At 44.4% G+C, this 18,182-nt stretch overlaps 1 protein-coding gene across 2 annotated transcripts in view; it reads left to right on the plus strand.

The window, feature by feature from the left end:
• The window catches only part of FER1L6 (fer-1 like family member 6), a 101,898-nt gene that overhangs the window by 29,353 nt on the left and 54,363 nt on the right, over window positions 1-18,182 (plus strand). For both annotated transcript variants that reach the window (XR_012502250.1, XM_074353023.1), the window contains exons 14-18: window positions 2,195-2,315; window positions 3,862-3,962; window positions 7,207-7,297; window positions 10,392-10,511; window positions 12,000-12,152. Coding sequence is in view for 1 of the 2 variants with exons in the window: in XM_074353023.1 (XP_074209124.1) it covers window positions 2,195-2,315; window positions 3,862-3,962; window positions 7,207-7,297; window positions 10,392-10,511; window positions 12,000-12,152 (586 nt within the window). In the remaining variant the exon portion in view is untranslated. The remainder of the gene's footprint in view (window positions 1-2,194; window positions 2,316-3,861; window positions 3,963-7,206; window positions 7,298-10,391; window positions 10,512-11,999; window positions 12,153-18,182) is intronic.

The raw sequence follows: 18,182 nt of genomic DNA on the forward strand, positions 1-18,182 counted from the left end.
CCTGGGACCAGACTGTATGAACATCCCCCACCTTGTTGGGCCAGCCCATTTTTGACTCTTGGTGGGGCTGTCAGGGGATGGTGTATGGGAAGGGTTTGGTAGGAGATGAGAGATCTTAAGGAATCCTTGGATAGACCTCATGTCAGTACCAACAGGCTGGCTCAAAGAGACCAAAATAATTCATACTGGTGTTTTGAGAACTTTCTATGTATTTCTGCCGCTATACTGAGGCTCTGCCCACATAGTGGCAAGCCAGGGTGGCAGCAGCTGTATTGGAAGGTTTTATAATAGAGCCCTGTACACATGTGTGCACACACACACGCAGATGCACACAGTGTCCACACACGTGTATGTGCGCACACACACGTACACACACACACACTCAATTTGTCTGTTTCCTCCACTGAAATATCACCCTGTAAGGGGTGGTTTAACATGACCCTTAAAGCATCACCTTGTGTTTGTTCTGGGTTTCCCCCTTTTACAAGGCACGTGCATTCACATATGATTTACGTATTGGGCTGGAACTCAAGGATGAGGCTGGAGCACAACGCACCCAAAGTTGGGTTATCATTTGATTCTCAGGGTTCCAGGCTGACCTTTGCCCAAAGTCACAAGGTTGGTCGTGCATCAGGGCAGCCATTCAAACTGGCAGGCTTCTCTTTCCACTGGCAACATGGTGCCCTCCCATCTGCTGTCTTCCACCTGCACTGTCATTTGCCTGAGAAACCACAGCATCCCGGACCAAGCAGACGCAGTAAGACCTGGGGACCTTGGGAACCAAAGAGACAGAGGCCTTGAACATCATTAGCACAAATAATCCAAACCAAAGAAACCTTGGAGCAAAGTAAAACATGGAGTGGGAATTTATTTAGTTGCAGGATTATCATTTTAAAAAAGATAAAGGAAAGAGCAGTTTCTAACTTTCTTTATATTTTATTTTCATTGTGTTCTCCTGCTGTAATAATAACCTCAGTTTCTGCTAAGAATTTATTTGGCTTCTCTTCTGAAAATGGACACCTGCTGGTTTATTTTCTGCAGAACAAACCATGGGGCACCTTTGCTAATTTTATGGCCTCTAGAAGAAATTTGGGTTGGAATGCTAAAAAAGAACAGCTGTGTACTCTTTCAGGCTGAAGTTCTCAGTAGCTTTTTGAAGCGGAAATAAAGCCCTCTCTCTCCCCTCACCCCCCCAACCTCTGTAAGCGTGTGACTCCAAACACTGTCCACGTTTATCAGGGCCGCCGGTCCTACCACGCCCACGCCAAGAAAGGTGCTCTGGCCTGCCTTCCATGTGTCTCTTCACACAGACCCAGGTGTTTGTGGGAAAATTGTAAGGGGCTGGGGGCAAACCTAGTTAAGAATATAGGTGTCACTAGGCAGGGACCGCCAACTTTTTCCTGCACCTCTCCCACCTTACTCCTGCCACACCCATCCCTTTCCTCCTTGGAAACCAAATTCTACCAAGTAGGTCCTTCTATTCTGTCTTCAGTCTCATCCTATTAACTGTCTTTTTTGCATCATCATTTAAGCATACCCAGCTGTTACTCTCAAACGTTCTCTTTGGCTCCACGTCTCTCCTTCCAGCTACTTTGCCATCCCTTAGTCCCTACCTTAGTAGCACCAAAGCTGGGCAACAATAAATATTGGATGGATGGATGGATGGATGGATGGATGGATGGATGGGTGGATGTCAAGTGTGGCATGCTGAAGTTTAATCTGAAGTACATGCCTTCATCTTCATTAATATTATCACCCTCTCACATTTCTCAAAAATTTTAGTTTACAAAATACATTCACATCTGTTACCTCAGTTGACCCTTCCATAGAGCCCAATATATAGACATTAAAGGGAAAAAAATGTTAGGCTTTCTCCTTTCTTTCAATTGGAAAGAGAATTCTCCTTGAAGAAGGCTTCCCTGAAAAATCCTGCCCTCTGGTGATCATTTCTAAGCTCTGCCCTGGGTCAGACGGTGGTAGATGTTACTGCCTCTGCGTTGCAGCCATGTCACTGTTCACTGCTTGCTGCTCATGGGTCCCCAAGTAAAGGTTAAGGGCAGAATTAACAGTTGGATCATTTTATCACCACCCTTCCCCCGACACACTCAGAACACAGGAAACGTGAACGTATGACGTGAGTTGCCTGAAAAACACTGATTGCCAACTAACTTCCGGACGCAATGTGTTTTCACAGGAATTATAACTATTTGCCATTTGAGGCCAAGAAGCCCTGTGTCTACTTCATCAGTTCTTGGGGGGACCAGACATTTAGGCTGTACTGGTCCAACATGCTGGAAAAAATGGCGGACCTCCTGGTAGGTGACTCTGACGGGTGATGGATTCGAGTATTGGGAATCTGGAGGCAAAAGGGATTTTTTTTTTATCCACCCAGTAGAGGGTCTTGACCTCAGTTTAAATACAAATGAATTGAGGCTGCTGCATATGGAGGACACAAGGCTCCCACCATGTGGACCCAGGGAAATGAGAATACATTTTGCAAAATCCCTAGACTTTAAATCAAACTATCCAAATTCAAATCCCCACTCTGCTTCTAACTGCCATGGGACCTAGGGCCAGGCCATTTTCCTAGTCTCCCAAGGGTAGGGGATTGACAGCATTATCACAAAATTGACAGATCTTGGCTTCAGCTAATATAAAATCCTAAGTCCTTAACATGGTGGACAATCCCCTCTAAGTTCAAGCCCTGCCATCTCTCCAGTCCTATCTCTCACGAGCTCTTCCTCCCTTCTTTATTCCAAGCACACTGGTCTCCTTCCCAGTTTCTCAGAGAAACTGAGTTCCTTTCTGCCTTGTAGCCACTTCCACACTGTTCCCTCTGTCTGGGCTGCTCTTCCCTTCAAGCTTTTCCGGTGTAACCCACTCAGCCTCCATGGCTCAGTTTCAGGCACTTCCTCAGAGACGCCTTCTGACTCCCTCCCTCTTACCCTCTCCCATCATACCCTGTCCCTTTCTTTCAGAATTATTTGAAGAATTGAACGTCTGAACGTATTTCAAATAGCGCCAGGATGCAAGAAATGCTAGGTTGTCCCAGCCAACCCCCAGGGAGGAAGGAAAACCTGAGAACTCTGCTTCTTTGGTGTCTAGCTCCTTCCCTTTGTGATTCCTTTCTTTTGCTCTCACATTTCTCCTTCCACCGCACACATCTCATGGGCAGTGTCCCCTGCCTGCTCTGTCCCACTGTGCCTCACCGGGGACCCTTGTCTGAGCCCTCTCATTCCATGAAAACCCACATTAAGGAAAGCGCGGATTTCTCTGTCCCACCTACTTTCTAGTCCTGTCTCTAATTGTGCAAAACAAGGTATGGCCTCTGGCCGGGAGGATTCCAGGCATCATGATGGTAGAGTCTGGAAGTGGTCATGAGGCCTGGTTTGGTGTCAGGCTATGTGGAGGCCATAGACTTGCTTTGTATGGCCAGTCCTCCTTCTCCTTCTGACAAAATAGTTTATTTCAAAAAGGCTTTGAAAGCAAATCAGAATTTTTTCCCCTAGAGGCCATGGTAGCCTTGAGCACTTGTTTCTAATTCCTTTCTCAGTGCCAAGGTCCCTGTCGTGCTTGGCATATCCTGGCTAGCTGATTGAAGGTTTACTGCATGCCATGCACTGTTTGAAGAAGCTCACACCTCCCCGTGGGGCTGTGGATGGGTACCATGGTTATCCAGTTTTATAGACGAGGAAACTGGGCAGAGGGACTTAGGCCACCGGATACAGCCTGGATTTGAACACAGGCAGTCTGCCTCCCAAGTCTAAATCGTTAACCACTGCACGGTGCTGCCTATACTTACAGTGACGAGGGAAACCTATACCCACCACTCATCCCTCCATCTCTGTGGTTTGCTTTCAGGAAGAAGGTATAGAAGAAGTGAAAGAACTGATTAAGATTTCAGAGGAAACACCAGAAGAGAAGATGAAGGTGGTGCTCAGTGACTTTATCAGCCGAAGCAGGTACTGGAGAGGCAGCTGGCGTCCGGGGAGCTGAGCTTATATGGAATCAGCTCTTAATCACTGTAGAAAAGAGTTGATTTTACATGTGTTCAGATGGGCATTTTATAGTGTTCTATCCATCTGTATTTTGTTCAGTAATTTAGCTGGCATTGTGGGCTCACTACTGCTTCCTGATACTTAAACAACTAAAACATAAAGCAAAGGGGGGAAAAAGGAAAAGAGAAGAGAAGAAAGACTTACTGAAGAGGCTCTTTATGAAACAAGAATGTTAGTAGTGTTAATGCAAAGCATGGTTCTTTGCATTTGGTAGATGCTCAACAACTATTTGGCAATTAGATGGATAAGTTAACTCCAATGCTATGTAATAGAATTTTTATATAACATATTAATAAGCACCAATTAATGACTCTTGTTCCAGGAGGTAGACAACACAGTAAAAGATTTTTATAAAATAGAGTGTATTAGTTACCTATTACCGAGTAACAAATAACCCTCAAATTTAGTGGCTTACACAATATTTATTACTTCACAGTTTCTTGGGTCATGAGTCCAGGTGTGGCTTAGCTGGGTCCTTTGCTCAGAGCCTCTCTCAGACTGCAATCAAGGCATCGACCAAGGCTACAGTTATCTCAGGGCTCGACTGGGAAGGATTCGCTTCCAAGATCACTCGTGGTCATTTGCAGAATTCAATTCTTCATGAGATGTTGGTTTCAGGACTTCAGGTCCCTGCTAGTTGTTGTTTGGAGATCATCCCCAGTTCCTTGCCATGCGGGCCTCTCCGAGCTGCCTCTCACAGCATGGCAGCTGACTTCAGCAGAGGGAGGAGGAGAGGAAAGTCAGAGAGGACATGCCAGGAAGATATCTGGAAGTCACGGTCTCTTAGAACCTAATCTTGGAAGTGACAGCCCATCTGTCTTGATGCGTTCTGTTAGAAGCGAGTCACTAGGACCTGTACACATTAAAAGGGAGGGAATTACACAGTTGTAGGAAGAGCAGGAGGCAGGGATCTTTGGGGCCGTCTTAGAGGCTGCCTCCCCTATAAGGAAGCAATTTGGACTGTCTTGAAATTAATTAGGTCAAGACTTGAGTGAAAATGAGGATTTGTCAATAGAATTAATGGAAAAGGAGTGACGATTCATTTGATGGAAAGGAAAAAACGAATAGACAAAGGGTAGCTAAATTCTGATATTCTTCTTTATACATTAAAAAAAGAAAGCAAAGCAGTAAATATGTAGTTTTTTTCTTTCTATCTTTATTTCTTTCCTGTTTTTTATTATAGAAGCAATAAATATCAGTGCTACTTTTGCTGTGAGCTCAGTGCCACCTGCAATTTCCTTGAAGCATCTTTAAAAAGCTCTATGATCTCGTATTTTTAGAAATTGTGGGCAAATTAATAACTCAATATTTTTTCTATATTAGGAGGTGACTTGGGGTGATAATCATTCCCCTTTTTCTTCAAGATTAAAACCAACTGAAAAAATATTTGTGAGGGTCAGACAGAGATCAGGTGTTCATTTTATATTTGGTAAACCGGGATTTGCGAGAGCAGTTTGAACCTGAGGTCAAGGAGACTTTGTGGTCCCCACACTTGTTTGAGGCTGAGCAGCTGGACTTCGGGGCTTCCCCCGCGAAGGGACAGACCACTGCCACGTGCAGGTGGGAGTCTGCATGCTGTCAGCAGCAGGCTGGGTCTGAGAGACGAAGAATGAACAGAACCATGTGCCATGGTTATTTACCTCGATTCTGAGGAGGAAATAAGTTATCTCTCCCCCTGTAAGGAAGGGAGGGGGGTTAGAAGTCAGAAGGATCCACCGTGTTTCCTAGGGCTGGTCCATCCTGGGTGTGGAATGGATTCCTTCTGCCTCTGGGAAAGGCAGATGTGTGGCCACAAGACTCCCTCCTCAAGGATTAAAATTATCCTCATATAATCCTTTTAATTCTTTTAAAAATTAAAGGAACATGCAATGACTAGTATGCCCAAAGACAATTTCTGGCAAAGCTTCCAATTGCCAGTAGGCAGAGCTCTGGTGGGGGGCCCCTTGCTGGGACATGCGACATCTTAGACTCTCTTTTTGTTCCTTTGTCATTGACTCTTTTCATCACAGAAGTAGTCCCTGCTCATCTTACAACAACCACAGGAACACAAATGCAAAGTATTTTCCGCTCTCTCCTATCCCACTCTCCAGAGAGAAGGGTTGGGTCTGCCCTCCTGGACTTTTCCCCTGTGTGTTCGTAGACACACACATTCATACAAACACTCTTATTTCTTCACATTGGTTGCACAAGTGCTCAGCAGTTTCACTGTCACTCAACAATACATCGCCGGCATCTTTCTCCAGTAGCACTTAATAGTCACCCCTAATGTTCAGTCACACGGTGTGTATCACATAGGATTTAACTAGTCCCTGACATTTAAGTTGTCCCTATTTATTTTGCTGCTGTGAGCAGTGCTACAATAAACATTCCTGTGTAAACGTCTTTTTGCAAAAATTTTCAGTTACTTTTGATGGATAGAATTGTAGTGTCATTTTTGAGTCGAATTACATAGACATTTAAATGTTGGCAGGTGCTGTCAAATAACCTCAAACATTATACAAACGAATGCTCCCCTATAATAATAGAGGAGAGTGACTATTTCCCCCTTGAATATTATCCAGTTTTTAGTAAATGAAAATGATATTGATTTTAATTTGCATGAAAGTTATTGCTGATGAGGGCAATCTCTTCTCTCCCCAAGTTTTAGGGCCATTTCTGTTTCTTCTTCAGTTGCATTCATAACTTTGACCATTTTCCTGTTGAACCCATTATAAAATGTTACTACTCAGTGCTTTGTACGATTTTAAAAATATAAAGACATAGCCCAGTTCTAAGTCTAAAATATTTGCTTTATATACAACTTTTCAGGAAGCTTTTGGTGTGTATTGAGTTGATAAGCTAAAGGAAACTGCATTAGCTTGTGTTTGCTGTTATGAACTTGGCCAGTAAGCGCAGTAGGTAAGCACTGAAAGAAAGTGGAGAAACAAACGTCCCCAAAACCAGTGTGGGGTCTGGGCATCGCTTCCCATTCCCTTTCGTCTCCTAGAAAAATCTCGTGCATCGTCACTTAGTCCTCAGTGACAAACCTTGCTTCTGCGGCTTCATCAACTTTCCCTTTGCGTTGCAGAAAGTGCAGTTGCAAATCGCTGGATTGATAGAAACGAATTTTCAATGAGTCAGTTTCAAACTTTTTATTCTTCTCTTCTAGTGCCTTTATCTCTGAAGCAGAAAAGAAGCCCAAGATGTTGAACCAAACCAATTTAGATAAGAAACGATTTACGCTCTGTTGGCAGGAGCTGGTATGTGAAAAATCTATTTCTAGTTTGAACAGAACTGAGACATGTGCTTTAGAAATAAACCTCATGAAGGAAGCATAGGTCACAGACCACATGAGGATAAGGTTCTAAAGGTTATACACCCGCGTGATGTGGCTGAATGAGTGGGAAGGGAATAAACAGGTGGGTGGGTTGGAATGGAACCAGCATTCGTTGACTGTTTACAAGAATGAGCTAGGAGCCTACCAGTCCTGCATCTTATTCTGCTGGATTTCCCCCTGGTTCATTTCCTTGACATTTGTATTTCGTCAAAGGCCATGGAATGGTCACAGGTGAGGCACTTGACCTTCTGCCTCCCAGGCTGAGAGACAAAAAGAAATAACTAAACTTCCTCTCCTTGGTTTCCTCCCATTATGAGTGTGTGAGAAGTTGTGAGGGCTCCCTGAGGACAGAGCCAGGGCTGATGCCTCTCTGTGCCCTGGACGCCCTGCCCAGTGCTGGGCGCTTCAGAGATGCTCGGTCCCTATTGAATGAGTGACGACTGGGAGATGCCAGACCAGGTCAGACCCTGATTGCCTCTCCTGAAGCTTCCGTGCCAGCATGGCCCCAAGGGACATCTTGTACCAGGCCATGATGAAATTACTCACTGTTTGACTGGCCAGGGACATTTTTAAAGATGTGACTGGGGCACAGAGAGATTAAATGATTTTTTGAAAAGTCGCAGCTAGTTCATCATAGTCTGGAGGCTAAACCCTGAGTCTCTAAACACCTGGCTCATCCTTCTTTGCAGAACAATAAATGAAGGTCTGTGTCTTCCTCTCCTGCAAGGGAGGCAGACTCCCATCAGGTGTAAGATCTTTCTGCTTTGTTTCTTCCTTAGCACCTCTGACTGCCCTCCCCCGTCTCTGCAATATCCACCCTCTACATGTTGCTCCCGTTCTGTGTCCGACAGCCCTTGGCCTGAACAAGCCCAAGATTTCAGTATCTTTGTAGCGGCCCAGCTGTCACTTCCTGTCCAGGCCTGGATTTCCAGCCCCCGAGTGGATGCGTCAGCTGCCTGTCTCGTAGCACGTCCGACTCAGCATATCCCACTCAACCCATCATCTTCCGACCTAGAGCTTGTTCTCCATCCTGTATCGGTACCACCAACCTCACTTGTTGCTCTAGTCAGAAGCCTAAAAATCAATTTGCAATCCTTACCTGTCACCCTAAACAGTCAGTTTGACCCCAGGCCAGGTTGATTCCCAGGACCCCAAAGACTCTGGCGTTTTGTCCATTTCTTCATCCCCAGAATCACTGCCTCAGCTGAGTTCCTTAGTCTTGCTGGCCAAAGCCATTGCACCTTCAGCCCACCTTCATAGCACAGCCAGAATGGTCTCTAGAACACAGACCTGCTTTGTTCTCTCTTGATTAAAAAAGTCACGGGAGTCTCTCAATCATTCATCAGATAAAGTCCGAACTCCTTCTGCACTATATCCAGGGCTGTTCACCATCTGGCTCCAGCCTAGCCTCCCCGCCTTCTCTCCCCTTCCCCCTTCCCACGTAACTAGGCACCAACGATTTTGAACCCTCACTGATTATGTGCCTTCATATGTAATTGTTCCCTCTGGACTGTCCTTTTTCTTCTTATCACCTGCTGAATTGAATTCTTTTTTTTTTAAGACTCAGCTCAAATGTCGTATCATCCATAAAGCCTGGCTTTGACCTCTCTGGTTCCAGGATGTTTGAAAAACTTTAGTAATTTGCATATATTGCTTTCACCTCACCAGCTGTCACAATCTCGGGGGAAGGAAGCACGTGTCCTCCCCTGTCCTAGGCCTGGGCTCCTGGGACAGTGCCACATGTTCTGTTCCTCCAATCACCATGCACAGAGGGCTTCCTGTCGGCCAGGCCCTGAGCCCCGTGCTGGGAACACAGGGCTGTGAGTACTTGGTGCTTGTCCTTGAGGAATTTATTGATTGACTGGTTTATTCATTCCCCAAAGATTTCTTTAGCACCTGCTACGTGCCAGGAGCTCTACCAGGCACTGAGAAGTCAGGGTAAGAACAAGACCGAGGAGGCCCCTGACCTTGCAGAGTTAACATTTGAGTGGAAAAGGCAGAAGACAGACAGATAACAAAAGACGAATAAAAATGATTTCAGTTTATGATTATGAAGGGCATTTTAAGAGGCCATGGTGATTTGGAGAATGTGGGAGAACGTATTATAGTGGTGACATTGAAGTGAAAAGAGGAGGAGAGACCAGCCATGCAGAGTCTAGGAAGAATGTCTGAGCAAAAGGAAAGCTTAAGTGTTCCAGCCTTGAGGAGGGACCAAGCTGGGCACATTCAGAACCTCCTGAGGACCAGGGTGCCTGGGGCTTAGTGAGCAGAGTCCTCTACGATGAAGCAGGGAGTAGGCAGGACCCACTCACGCAGAGCCTAAGAAATCGCTGTAAAGTGTTTGGGGTTTTTCCCTAAACACATAAATGGGAGCTGAAGGAATGAATCAAGATAAACATTTTTGGATGGTCTGACCACTCCCTGGGGCATTTCTCCAGCGATGCCAGCTTGTCCTGGAAGCATCCATTGTGCCTCCAGAAAGAGGTGGTGAGAGCAGGGATGAAGGACATGGCCTCTGGACTCAGCTCTGACCCTCAGTAGTTGCGTGACTCTATTTCCTCAGCTGTAAAATGGGAATGACAGTCCCTACCCACTAAGGTCGCTTTGGAGTACTGGGGATTCATGCAGCAGTTAGAACGTTGCCCTGCGCAGAGTAAGAGCTCAGTATATTTTAGCTGCTCTTATTATTATTGTTGTTGTTGTTGTTGTTGTTGTGTTAGTATCAGAAAGCCTAGATGCAGGTCTTGACTAACAGAGCTGCAGGACCCTGACAAAGCTCTGGCTTCTCCAGGCCTCAGCTTCTCATCTGTCAAATGAATGTGAGGTAATGTCACCGTCTCCATAGTCCTACAAGATTTCTATTAAATGGGCAGTGTGCACAGTAGCCAAGCCAGAAACAGCCCTCGTGAGAGGCTCCACGTGGAGCTTATGGGCGCCTTCAGGACTCTCCAGCAACCAGACTGCGCTGGTTGTCCAGATTTCTAGAAAGATCTACACTGACTTCTGTTTTGTTTTAGGAGGCGATAGCCAAGAAGGCCAAGGGGCTCCTCCAGCAGCAGAATAAAAAGTTCTCTCTTGATGAAATGATCCAGGAAGCCCAAAACTTTGTGGAAAAAATCCGCTTTCTAGTGGATGAGGTAATCAACTCTAAAGGCAAACTTCATTTGGAAGATTAGACCAAATGTGTTCCCAGTGGGGTTTGAATGTCTGAAAAGGATGAGCGATGGAACATTTTCTCTTAAGCCTGGCTGAGCTGAGCAGGCACTGTTCGTTTGAGGGATGAGACAGGAGGTTTTAAAATTAAGCTAAATATGTACAACTTTATCTTTTTTTTTTTTTTTAACAAAGCCTGAGTTTCTGATTCAGCAGGAATCAAAAGCATGCTCCTTAATAGGCTCAAGGAAAGTCAAAATAAGCATGGGAAGTTTGATAGGTTTTTAACCATAAGAAAATTGAAATGCATGTCATGAGAAATTAAAACAGCTTCTGTTTTTTAAGTTAGTTGTAAACAGTATCTTCTGGTGGCTACTAGGATGATCTAAACAAACAAACAAAAAAAGCCCTCATATTTGCTTCTGTCAAATAGCAGGGTTTTATGGAGGAAGGTTTTAGGGAGAGGTGCAGATTTATTGTTCTGTTGCTCTGGAAAGTTGTTTTTCTTGTTGCAAATCAATCATTCCCTGGACACATAACAAGTCATGAGGCAGGTGTCACTTTGGAATGCAGGAATTTTAATAAGCATCCGGAAGGTTCAAACCAGGTCTGTGACTGACTGACCCTCCATAGGGATGTCTCTGTTTCCACATCAAGAGAGGGAAGCCTTCTTAGGGTGCCATTGCACTGGAGGGTTAGGGGGTTCAAAAGAGCATCTGCTCCCAGTCTGAGGATGTCAAAGCTGAGCTGATGACAATGTACCTTCCTTTCGTTTTGCTGGCTCTGTTGGCTCGGAAACGTGCATCTCAGACACTCTTCAGCGTAATGAGCCTCTTGGCAGGCAATTCTGCGATTCCTATCTTGATTAGTTCAACTTTAAAGTCTAATTTTCTGTGCAGTTTAGTACAGTTTCTCCTGAATGACCACCTCAAGTGGAGCTACAATACCTAGCAATCATATTTTAGATATGAAGTCTCTTGTAAAATTGTTTTTCCTTCTTTAAGAGCAAATGGAAAGACATTCAAAGACATTCATGGATTTTTGTCTTTGTTTTTTTTCATATTCTGGAAATGTTACCTGGCTCTTAGGAGGTCCAGTGCTTGAAGCCAAATCATTTTTACAAGATTTCAAAGAAAAAAAAATGGAAAAAGAAAAAGAAAAAATTCATGGGAAGGTATAGAAATGTTTTTTCAGCAGAGGGAGAAAATTAGGCCACCAAGATGCCAAATCATAGGTCTGACTTGCATGTTGTCAAAGCATGGTGAGCAGTTTGGCTTCTGGGGTTTACATGATCTAAGACTTTCTCAAAGACGCCACACTTAAGTTGCTCGATTGCATAGGTGTTTAAGTACCTAAGTGGTTCATGTCACAGAACTTGTGTTTTGCAGAAGGGGGGCTGTTTTGGATAGGAGAACCCTGGAAGTGCATGTGTTAACACCACCTATCAAATCCATTCCCCTCTGCTCCCACAGCCCCAGCACACCATCCCCGACGTCTTCATCTGGATGATCAGCAACAACAAGAAGGTGGCCTATGCCCGCATCGCCTCCAGGGACCTGCTCTTCTCTCCCATCAGGGAGCAGATGGGTAAACACTGCGGGAAGATCAAAACTCATTTCCTCAAAGTAAGTCTGCACTATTTTTGACTCAAAGATGGGAAATCTCTGTGTTTTCCTGGGTGGCTCAGCATTCCTAGTGTGTGTCCAGATCCCTGAGTCGACCCCAAGACTTTCAAAGGTCTGAGGACAATGGGGACATCTTGCCTCTTCTTGATTCAAGATGTGTTTAGTAGACCATCCTGGGGCTGAATATTTTCCAGTTTTCCAATTACTATGTCAACAGACACATATAAGATTTTTTTTTAAATCTAGTGAATATATCCCAAGGTTACTTCAATTTTTACTTTGGTTGCTAGGATGAATGAACTTTTTTCTATTCATTTCCTCTCTCCCTTTCTCTTGTGTAATTTATCCATCGCATCACTTCATAAGAGTTCATCTATATTTAAAAAATAGATTTCAAAGAAAATTACAAGGAGAGAGGCTTGTATTTCATAGAATTGCTAGCTCAGGATTCCTGATGGCTCTACACTGTAAAAAAAAAAAAAATACGAAAGTTTTTCCATCTTGGTTCCCTACACCCTTCATGGAGACAAGATTATAATATAGGCACAATCACAATCTCTGGAGGAATTCAGTCTCTAAATCAAGATCTGAGCCTTTCTTGGAGACCTGGGTATTTTACCTTTACTACAAAGAAAGTTCTGTCCCAGAAGTAGACATGAGCAAATATGGAGAAAGAGTGGTCCAAAGCCTTGACACTCACCAGTGGCTGATATCAAGAGTGTGTGATTGGACCAATTAACTTTCCCCAGCTCACAGTAGACTGTCCTGCTGATTTGAGTTCTGATTTCTTGCTATAACATAATTATTCTTCTACTGATTTGGAAGGAGGGTGAGAAGGCTCAAAATCATGCCATGTAAAGAATAGCTGAAGAGATAACAATGTTTAACTGAGAAGAGAGATTTGACCACGTGATAGAGATTTTAAGTGTTTGTAGGGCTTCCACATGGATGGGTTGCGTGTGTGTCTGCATGTGTTTCTAGAAGATAGAACCAAGCCCATGATAACCGTTACAGGGACATAGTTCTCTAAATGCAGGTCCACAATGTGTTTTTTGTCCCCTTGATAGAAGTATTGCAGTGGCAGCTAGGTTAGATAGGCTTTAAGTGCATCCAGTGGCTGGAGTTTACTGTAGATGTGATTGTTAAGTGTTGTAGACAGAAGAGGCAGTACAGGGTAATGGTTTCATGCTTGGGTTTGGAAATAAGGTGATTCTGGGCTGGAATTTGTCTTCGTTTACTAGGGTGGTTGTAACAGTGTGCCACTGAGTGGCTTAAACAGCAGAAATGTGTTATCTCCCAGTTCTGCCTGTGTGTGTCTCTTTCCCCTGAGGTCCTTTTCATAAGAATCCTACTCCAGACAGACCTATCTGTTAACTCTATCTGTTAATGATCTGTTTTCAAATAAGGTCATATTCTAAGGTGCTGGGAGTTGGGACTTTGACATATGAATTTGAGGGGAATAACATTTTATCTCTTACTGAATTTCAGGGCTAATATTTATGAGCTTAATGATTTGGGGCAAGTTACTTTACATCTCTGTGTCTCCTATTTTTCATCCTTTAAACGATGATGTTGAAGATGAGGTGATTACCTGTGGGTGAGAGAACACAGGGTGTACATCCCCCAGAGGAGTCACTCAATAAATGTCATTCAAACTAATGGGAGTCCAGCGTCTAGAGGGCATTTCCGGAACTGTGTGTCCCCTTTACATCCAGAGAAGTGTTTGTGGCTCTCTGTTATTTTCTGTCAGGTGTATACAATGATTTCTAAACCCACCCTGTAAAACTGGAACTGAAAAGAGAAAATGTCACCCTAGTTATTTACCACAATTATTTCTTCAACTTTCTCCATCCATGGATGGACCTCCATTCAATTCTGGGGTCGCAAGAAACACTTGTGTTAAAAAAAAAAAAAAACCAGCAAATCCTTTCCAAAGGCCCTGTACTAAAAATACTAGAAAACCAGACTAAAATTACTCCCTCCTAAATATTTTGATGTATTCTGGCATTATTTAAAATTAGAACACAGAATAACTGTCAAAAAAGGAGTGGACATACTGAGAATTCAAACCTTTGCACTGTGGCCTTGGCTTACTTCTTTATTTGGATTTTCCTTTTGCCGTTGGGATTGCTTTGGGTGATAGCTCTGTAAATGTGGAATTCCATAGCCCTGACATGATGAAGTATCTTGATAAGATGATTCAGCAAAATTATTTTTATTCCTATTTTGATCATCACCCCTGCTTTTAACTCCCCCTCCCTCCCTCTCCTTCAATGCCCCTTTCTCTTTACTGAATTGGAAAATCTGAAAAAATCTGCACCAGGGAGACAAAGTGTTCACACACCTGCCACTCACCCTGGTTTCTTAACTGGGAATTAGGATGTGCAGTGAGACAAAGCATAGAATGTAAATCTCTAAAATTTCTAGGCCAGAGCTGCATCAGAGTTTAATCTATGGAACAGTGGTCCTTTGAGTGGCTCCCAAGTTGAATAAACACCCCAAGTTCAAGCTCATTTAAATGTTGCCACTGTAGCTCCCTCTTGGAGTTTCACAATGCCTGCTCACCAGTAGAAAACTCAAGGAAGTCCCACAGTCAGGAATTATCTTTTACTTTTACAATTGTCAACTGAAATACAATCACAAAACCTGATAGTGTGGGTTGAGTCTTACTTGGGGCAAAATGAGGACTATAGGCCAGGAGACAGCATCTCAGATAGTGTTCAGGAACTGCTCCGAAAGGCAGGGGGAAAGCTCAGTATTATATCTGACTTCAGTGAAGTGGGGGTACATGCAGTCAAGTACTTGCTTCTAGTCACGAGGAGCAGATGTCACCATTAATGATTTCAGTGCTTTTCTAGGTATAGGAGACACAAGAATTTGGGCTCATAAAATCTGAAAATATCTAACTATCTGTTATTTTCCTGTTCATCTCCATCCTGAACTCCTTTCAGGGAGTGGTGGAGGTCAGCAGCTGCAGCAGCTCATGATTTAATCCAAGCAGAGTTAGATGGCAAGTGCCAACATGATCCATTCCTTGCCGAAGCAGATGGCAAGCGCCAAATTTTCATTGGCACAATGCATACTGGTCAACCTCATTCATCTGGAATAGCTATCTACAAATTCTAGAAGATACTGTCCCTATGGGGGCCCAGTTGGGGGAATAGTAATCTCAGGGAAACAAAACTGCCCCATCCGAAGTCACATGACTAAATAGCAGTAAGTCTGGAACAGCAACCCGGATTTCATGGTCCCTGTTCAGTGCTCTTTCTTTCTCTCTCTCTAATTTAAATATATTCATAATGCTACTAAAAATACTGGAACAGAATTTGCTGAGCTCAGCCCAGTCCACCATCCAGAAACACAGATTTCTCCCCTCCATCAGTCTCAGAAAAGAACATTCGTTACTGAAAGGAAACTCTTCCTCTGGGAGGAGTTGGATGCACTTGGAGCCCAGCCAGAGGGTGGCACCCAGTCTTCTCTCTCTTTTCTCCTGGCATCACCTCTCAGGGCTGAGTCCACCCCTTCTCAGCCTCATCTCCACCTCTGTCTCGTCTTCTGCTCCGTACCCTTGAGTCCAGTCCCTTCTTCTCCAGCCTCTGGCTTTCCATCCCATGTTCCCTTGGGGGCAGCGGAAAGTGGTCACTGAAGGCACCCTTCTGGGTCCTGCCACCGGGTGGAAGCCTTACAAGGCAAACACATCTTTCAGTCACTAACACTGACTGACCAATTTCAACACCGTTTCCATGAATTATCGTCTTTCTCTCCTTTTCCCGACTGGCTAAGATTTCCCTTCCTTTGAGGCCAGCTGGCATTTCGCCAGGACCCCGGAGGGAGATGTGTGGGGCGTGCAGGAGGCTCAGACTTCAGCATTCCGTCTCATGCGGTTTTTACACATTGGTGATCATAGTTTTTCGATGTAGTTTGCATTCTTCAATTATTTTTCTCTGTTTTTCCCCCCTCCCTGCCTTACCATGCTACTCTCAAAAGGGAAGAAGTTTAAGTGGTGGGTTAGGCTTAAGGAGCACATGAGGGAGAATGGAGAGTGGAAAAGAGGGGTCAGCAGGGGAAGACACAGCCCAGGCTGAAAACTCATATGAAGTTAAACGTGGGATGTTGATTCTGTGAGCACCCAGGAAGGTGCTCAGTGATGCTGCTTGAGTCCCAGCTTGGATTCCAAAACTTGTCTTGCAAGCAATTTCAAGGGGTGTATTTTTTAAAAGATACATAAACTGCAAACTTTCGGAATGCAGCAGTGGTCTTTGAATAACATTTTCACAAGCTGTTAGCTGAGCTTTGGGTTCTAACCATGAATTCACACATACAGCTCGTTTCCATAGCAGTAGAAATGAAGGATGTTTTGTGTTTTTGTTTTCCTGTAAGAAGCAAAAGCTATCAGCCTGGGGCCACGCAGTATAGTAAGTTAAGAGTCTTGCTATTCAAACACTTAAAACTGCGGTTTGTACACCAACAGGGAGAAATGCAGAATTTCAAACCTGACCTCAGACCTACATTTTTTACCAGATGCCCAGGCAATTCACAGGCACTGATCCATGTCAGTGTGTGAGGAGTGCTGGCTTGGAGGCTGGGCTCTGCAGCCAGCTGGAGTAGGGGTGAGACCTGGCTCTACTCCTGCCTCGCTCTGTGATGTTGGACCATTGTCTCAACCTCTCTGAACCTCCTTTTCTTCCTCTTTAAAATACACATAACAAAAGGACTTTCTTTTATAGTCATCATGAAGATGGATGATAACCTATGGCTCGTTAAGAGTTTGCAAGTAACAGGAACTTCTCTGCGTTGGGAGGAACATTAGATCAGGGCCTGGGACAGTGTAAGTGCTCAGCACGTGTAAAATATGATTATTATTAGAAAAACAAATAAATAATTCAACAAATATTTACCGAGTGTTTACTGCCAAGCACTCTTTTAGGCATTGAGGATGTCACTGTGACCGACAGACAAAAATCCTGCCTTTGTGGACTGATGGCCTAGTGCCATATACAGATGGCAGAGAGATTGCTTTAATTGGAATGAAGTAACCTCAGGCTTTCAATAACTATTTATTTGATTGAACAAGTGCTCAATGCATTTTAGCTATTATTATTGTAGAAGCGATGCGTTGAGGATTATTTGTCTTATGATTTTTAAAAGTACCAGTTGCAGGCTGGTTGTCTTTACTAACATCAAAATGACCTTTCTTGTTTTTTATAAGCTGGATCAATAATGGCATCCCACCCTCTAAAGAGTAAAATCTAAACTCTTTCCCATACTGAGCAGGATTCTGCAGCCTCGCCTGTGTCACTCTCTGTTCCAGCTCTTTCTTGGCTGAAAGCGCTGGTAAACACTCACCAAACATCAGCCCATGTCGCCACAGCTCATTCCTGCTCCTTTATCTTTGTTCACCCACTTCCCTCTTCCGGGGATGTCTTCTCTCCTGGTCCAACTCCAGAGCGCCAATTAGAGCCCACTGGAATATGTGAGTCTTACAGAGGGGATGGAAGTGCCTGCTGCTCCTTCTCTTCCCCCTTAGCATTTTCTCTCTTACACTTGACTTTGCATTTGGGAAAGTGAATGCAAGTTGGCCTCCTTGTCTGGATGTGAGCTCTTGGAGGAGAGGCCGGGGACTGTGTCTCTGTCATTGCGATGCCCTCCTGGCCCCACTCCCGCAGCAGGCCTTAGTGGCACTTGGTGGTAGTTGTTGAACTGAGTTGCTCAGAATCCTCTTAGGGAACTCACAGAGCAAGATAGGAAGGCAGGCAAAGAACCAAGCAGTTTGGGATTCTGGGGCTTTCCACGGGTGTCAGGGAAATTGTCAGAGCAAGCCACAGCCTCTCTTAGTAGGATTTTGTGATTCTTGACAGAAAAGAAGTGGGTCAGAAGAAAGGGGGAAGTGTTGATGGGAGATCCTAAGAAACACTTGGGGCACTTAGAAGAGTCAACAAAAGGAGAGGTGGCCACTCCCAGAATGGAGGCCTTGTCAGAAATCCTGAATGAAGCCAAGCCGGGGGCCTGGGACCCCTTAGATGGCGGCAA

This window comes from Camelus bactrianus, chromosome 25 (genome assembly GCF_048773025.1).
Source record: "Camelus bactrianus isolate YW-2024 breed Bactrian camel chromosome 25, ASM4877302v1, whole genome shotgun sequence".
NCBI lineage: Eukaryota > Metazoa > Chordata > Mammalia > Artiodactyla > Camelidae > Camelus > Camelus bactrianus.